The sequence below is a fragment of the Stegastes partitus genome, unplaced genomic scaffold (assembly GCF_000690725.1).
Source record: "Stegastes partitus isolate 25-593 unplaced genomic scaffold, Stegastes_partitus-1.0.2 Scaffold451, whole genome shotgun sequence".
In the NCBI taxonomy this organism is placed as follows: domain Eukaryota; kingdom Metazoa; phylum Chordata; class Actinopteri; family Pomacentridae; genus Stegastes; species Stegastes partitus.
Window position 1 is genome coordinate 14,654 of NW_007578182.1, and position 5,238 is coordinate 19,891.

The 5,238-nt window shown below is 43.4% G+C and overlaps 1 protein-coding gene across 3 annotated transcripts in view; it reads left to right on the forward strand.

The window, feature by feature from the left end:
• The window catches only part of mlxipl (MLX interacting protein like), a 34,392-nt gene that overhangs the window by 7,696 nt on the left and 21,458 nt on the right, over nt 1-5,238 (forward strand). For 2 of the 3 annotated variants that reach the window (XM_008286348.1, XM_008286350.1), the window contains exons 1-4: nt 2,037-2,825; nt 4,237-4,343; nt 4,753-4,835; nt 4,995-5,084. In XM_008286348.1, the coding sequence (XP_008284570.1) occupies nt 2,506-2,825; nt 4,237-4,343; nt 4,753-4,835; nt 4,995-5,084 (600 nt within the window). In that variant the 5' untranslated portion in view covers nt 2,037-2,505. Of the gene's footprint in view, nt 1-2,036; nt 2,826-4,236; nt 4,344-4,752; nt 4,836-4,994; nt 5,085-5,238 lie in introns of those variants that run through there. The other variant, XM_008286349.1, reaches the window with a different exon arrangement.

Below are 5,238 nucleotides of genomic sequence, written 5' to 3' on the forward strand. Positions count from 1 at the left end.
TAACTGATGCATCAGTGTTTAATCAGTGGTTTGATGTTTTCAAGAAGGAACTAATAACCAAACAATATATTATCTGCCAGTTTAATCTATAGCAGTGTCATCATTTCTATTATTTTTACATATGAAGCCTTAATCCCTGTAGCTCTGAAATAAATGGAATAGCATCAGAAGTACAGCGTTCCTGTCTGTCATGTAATGGAGCAGAAATCTAAAAGAAGTGGGATTAAGCTGAGTAAAGGATACGTCACTACTTGAGTAAATGTGTTTTGTAGTTGTGTTCCACGTCTGGTTCTTTGTAAATGTGATGCTAGCTGAGCTAAGAACAGTCTAACGTGCAGTTATTGTGTTCTGAAGATAATTTATTATAAATTCCACTCGAGAAGCTCTCTTTTGTTCTTAGAGGTAGTTCATGGTGGAGTCTGCAGCCGGCCTCTGTTCAGCTTCTCTCCCGACTGTACGACTCAACCCCAGAGCAGAATGTTTTCACCCTCATGCTGAACAGTTGGCGTCGTGTTCTTTAAATCCACCGCTGCCGGTTCTTCACCTCAAACATATGTTTGGTGGCAAAGCGCCTCTCCACAGCACTCTGACTGGCTCTGCACACTTCAGTCTCTGACTTTTGTGCTGATGTGGCAGGTGAGGCTTCCCTCTGAAGACTCTTTGATGCAGACCCAGTGTGTGAATCCTCTCTGCTGCGTCAGGTAAACCTTCCTGCAGCTCCTCTGCAGTCACATGAGGCCTTTGCTTTGTCTCTCTGCCCAGAAGATGTGCAGTTTTATGTGTCTTGACTTTCACAGTTCTCCTTTACTGCCGTGTCTCTGATATTTCATACAGCGGAACTTAAAATTTGGAAGTGCTTTGGTATCTTTTTAAAGCTTCCTTCTGCTTTCCAGGCTAATAATTAGTTTCATTTTCAGATCCTCAGTCGGTTGCTAAGAGAAGACTGTTGGGTATGAACACAAGCGAGGGCACAGAGTTGGTTTGGACACTGAGGGGACACATTAAGCAGGCGTCTGGTCGTCCTACACCAGGAACTGTTGAGCTTCACACACAATTTCTTGCATTTCAGTGAACTTTCTTAGCCAATTAGTACCTTTTCTGCAACAATTAATGGAGAATTTTCTTTAAAAGAAAGCAAAATGTAGGCACAAGTTATTAAAAATAAAAAGCATTTTCTAGTTTTATGTTTAAATTGGGGGGAAAGTGGCTTCATTAAGTGCACGACACTTCAAATTCCAGCTGGAACAACTTCATATTTATGAGTAATCAACTTAGAAACTTGTGTTCATGCAGCCAGTCATTCATTTAAAAAGCCAAGTTCCCAACTCAGTCTAGTTTGTTGGTAGAACATGATTATAAGTTATGAAAGTGAAAATGTTGAACTGCATGTTGCTTTATTTATTTTACTTTTTTTTTAGCCCAAACATCTTTGACAGAAAAATCTGGAGAAAAATCTAGTTCATGAGCACCAGGTTTATTGGGTAGAAATTCAATTCAAATAACTTTATTTAACCCCCCATAGGGGCAATTCAAAAGAGTATTTAATACAAAGACATAAAAAAACAGTAAACCACATCATAAATATCACATTATAGTACATGGGATGGGTTTTGGAGAAAGGACATGTAAGGGAAAAAAAAAAACTGCTAACTGCATTTATATACAGTCGTCCTCAAATGTATTCATAGCCTTCCATTAAAGAAAAGGCAAAACTCACAATAGTCACTGAAATAACTAGACACTGAAGAAAGTAATAATAAATAAAAATTTTCTAAATTATTATTTAGTGAAATATTGATTTTGAATTGTGGTTGAAGAGAATAATTAAAAAAAAAAAAAAGAACTGTCCTGGACAAATTAGAGCACTTTGCTGATGAGCAGTGGGGTTTTTTTTATTTAATTATTATTTTTTTTAACATTTCTGTTAAACCACAATTCAAAAGCAACGTCATGATTTTCCCCAAAATTTTTATTTATTATTACTTTTGTCAATTTCAACTTATTCCAGCTGTTTTGTTTTTTTTGTTCCTTCTTTAGTGGGAGGCTATGAATACATCTGACTGTCCATATAGTGAATATGTAAGTTTGGCACTCAGCTGATTATTTTTTAAGTTAAACCTGACTACTTCAGCCACTCTAAGGTCCACTACTACAACAATAACAGAAGTTATATTTGGGAGGGCTGACCTATTAATAATTCACCCCCAGCAGCTTCCCTTAAGGACTTTACCACCAGCACAAGTTGACATAATGATAGTCTGCTGTTGCACAACAGTCCACTCATAGTGCGTCCCAGAGGAGCTCCGCTGAGGGACACATGAGGCTGCTGCCGCCGCCCGGAGAGCCACGATCCCGCAGGAAACGCTGGAATATCAGCAGAGAGCAGCGGAGGAGGGAGGCCGGGGGCAGGAGGGCTGAGGACGGCCGAGGACGGAGGAGTCAGCTGAGGAGAAAGTTCACGGTTTGGCTGCCAGACGCGCTCTCGTGCTGAATGAAAGCAGCAGCATGGCGAGCAAAGGACGGAGCCCGCTGCAGGACTCCTCGGAGTCGGACACCGATCCGGAGGGGGAGCCGTGCCGGGCCGCTCCGTCCTGCGCCCCTCCGCCCCGCAGCCAGGTCATCCACAGCGGACACTTCATGGTGTCCTCCCCGCACAGCGACTCGGCGCCGCGCAGGAGGAAGAGCGGCGGCTCGCTGAGATACGACTTCGACACGGTGAACCGGACGTGGTGCCAGACGTACCGGTACGGGCCGCTCAGCTCCGGCAGCCTGAGCATAGACCCCACTCTGACCCGCCTGTTCGAGTGCATGTCGCTGGCCTACAGGTGGGTGCTGCTGTGCGCGCTGCAGCTCGTTCATGCCACCCACAGTGTCCAGCTGTGGTTTCAGTTACAGATGACATGCATTTAAACCAGAATGATGCACTTTGAAGTTAAACAAAAGTTTTAAAAGTACATCTCACGGGATGACTTTGCTCCTCCTTACTACACATGTTGATCCTGCTTAAAGAATTGTGCGCTAGATGATCGGTGTGGCAGCAGATTTCCCTTTCAGCTCCCATGATTGGGCTTGTGTCAGTGTGTTTGGTCAGTCTGTTGCACAACCGCCTGGAGAGTCTTCACTAAAAAACTGGACTTTGATTCTAGTTGGCAGGACTGGAAAGATTACAGTGTAACTGAGGGAAAGGAGAGCAAGTCCTCAGATGATGCCCCAGACATGTTTTCAAAGCCAGCCTCTTGTTTATTAGGAGTTATTAGATCCAGCTATTGCCAAGAGGGGAAGATATTACACCAAGAGCTGCACTTTGAATCATTCCCTGCCACGTCAGGGTTACTAAATTTGAGCAAGTTTGTCTCCTTTATTTTAAGGTTTCTGATTAAAATGATGAGAGACGTGTGCTTGAGGGAAATATAAGCTGTTTATAAGCTTTGTCATCAACCTTTGGCCCAAATATGACGCTGCTGTGGGCCAATTTAGTTTTTTTATAGGGATGGTTGCTGGTAAAACCAACCACACATCATGTTATTTATTCATCTAAGTGCTCTGCATGTGATGTATTATGTGCAGGGTGTTTGTCATTAACCAAACTGGTGTTAATTGATCCTTCCCCCTAATGTTTTCCTTCCTCTAATTTGCTGTCTCTGCTGTTTGGGAGCGAGTCACATGCAGCCGTGTCACTCCCTTAAAAGCATGTCGAAAATGATTCTCCCGGCTTCCTAGCAACTCCCCGAGCACTTCGCATTAGGAGCCGTCTTCTCAGCACTCAGCAGGCAGAGGGATGCTGGAAAAAAAAAAAAGAGCAAACAGCCTGGCGGTGTAGCAGGGGGGGACCAGGCTGATCTATTAGTCAAAATCAGGACAGGTTTCAGCCGGGGTGAGGCAGGGATGGAAACTACTCATTTTTACCTCATTGTTCTTCTAAAGAGTCCTTTCTGCAGGTCCTCCATAGTCCACAAAGAGTATAAGACTTTGATCCAGGGCTGGAAATAGAAGAATATTGTGATATGAGACACACATTTTAGTGGAAATATTCTTTTTTCACGTTTCTTTTCCACTGAACAAATGATGCGGTGTGAACCAAACCTTCCCTCATGTTCTGAGCATATGATTTATAGGCCAGTGCATCTGGTTTCTCATTAAAAAAAAGGCAGCTCCTGAGATTTGGATGTTGCCGTTTTTGTAATTGTTCAACCCTACTTTGCCCCCTTAACAAGCATTTTCTGTCTTTTCTTGCAGCGGTAGGATAGTGTCTCCCAAATGGAAATCTTTTAAGGGTCTGCGGTTGCTGTGGAGGGATAAGATCCGCCTGAATAATGCGATCTGGAGAGCTTGGTTCATTCAGTGTGAGTGCAGCGCTCTTCACCTCCTCTCACTGCTGCTGCTGCTGCTGATGTCTGTGTTCATTAATTTCTTAGTTGTTTGGTGTGTAAAATATATCAGAAAAAAGGGTGAAAAAAGCCCAAGATGACATCCTCACAGTCCAAAGATATTCAGTTTACTGTCGCAGAAGAAACAAAACAGAAAAAAATATTTAAATTTAGGTTTGCTGCTGATATCAAATAATAAAACTACTTGATAACTGATTTAACGGTTGGTAACTAAACTGTAGCTCCACATCATCTTTTACCTGCGAGTGGCCGAACACAAACAAGCAGCTGAAAGAATCCACGTATCCCTCCTGCATGCATTAAAGCAGCAGGAAGATGTACACAGCAGCTGCAAATGTGCTGATTCTGTTGCTCTCGTGCTCAGATGTGGAGAAGAGGAAGAACCCGGTGTGCGGCTTTGTGTCTCCGCTGGAAGGCTCAGAGGCAGATGCACATCGAAAGCCTGAAGTGAGTGACTTAATGAAGTGCAGGCTGGTGTATCGCTCACCTGAAAACAGTCCCGTTTGATTTATTTCGGATTGCGTGCTGATGAAGCTGGATCTGTGTGTGAGTTCCTCTGCGCTGAAAGTCCTAAACTTGATGTTTGCTCTGATGTCTTGTCAACAGGCGATTATACTGGAGGGCAGCTACTGGAAGCGGAGGATCGAGGTGGTGATCAAGGAGTATCACAAGTGGAGGATTTACTATAAGAAGAGGGTGGGCACTTGTCTTTTACATGCTATTTATTCTGTGTCTGTCTGAAAAAGCTCAGTAACTGTTGAATTCATAGCTCATTCAGACATTCAGTGTCCCCAGAGGATGAACTTTGGTGATGTAGCGCCGCCACCATGAGGGTGATATGTGTGGTTTT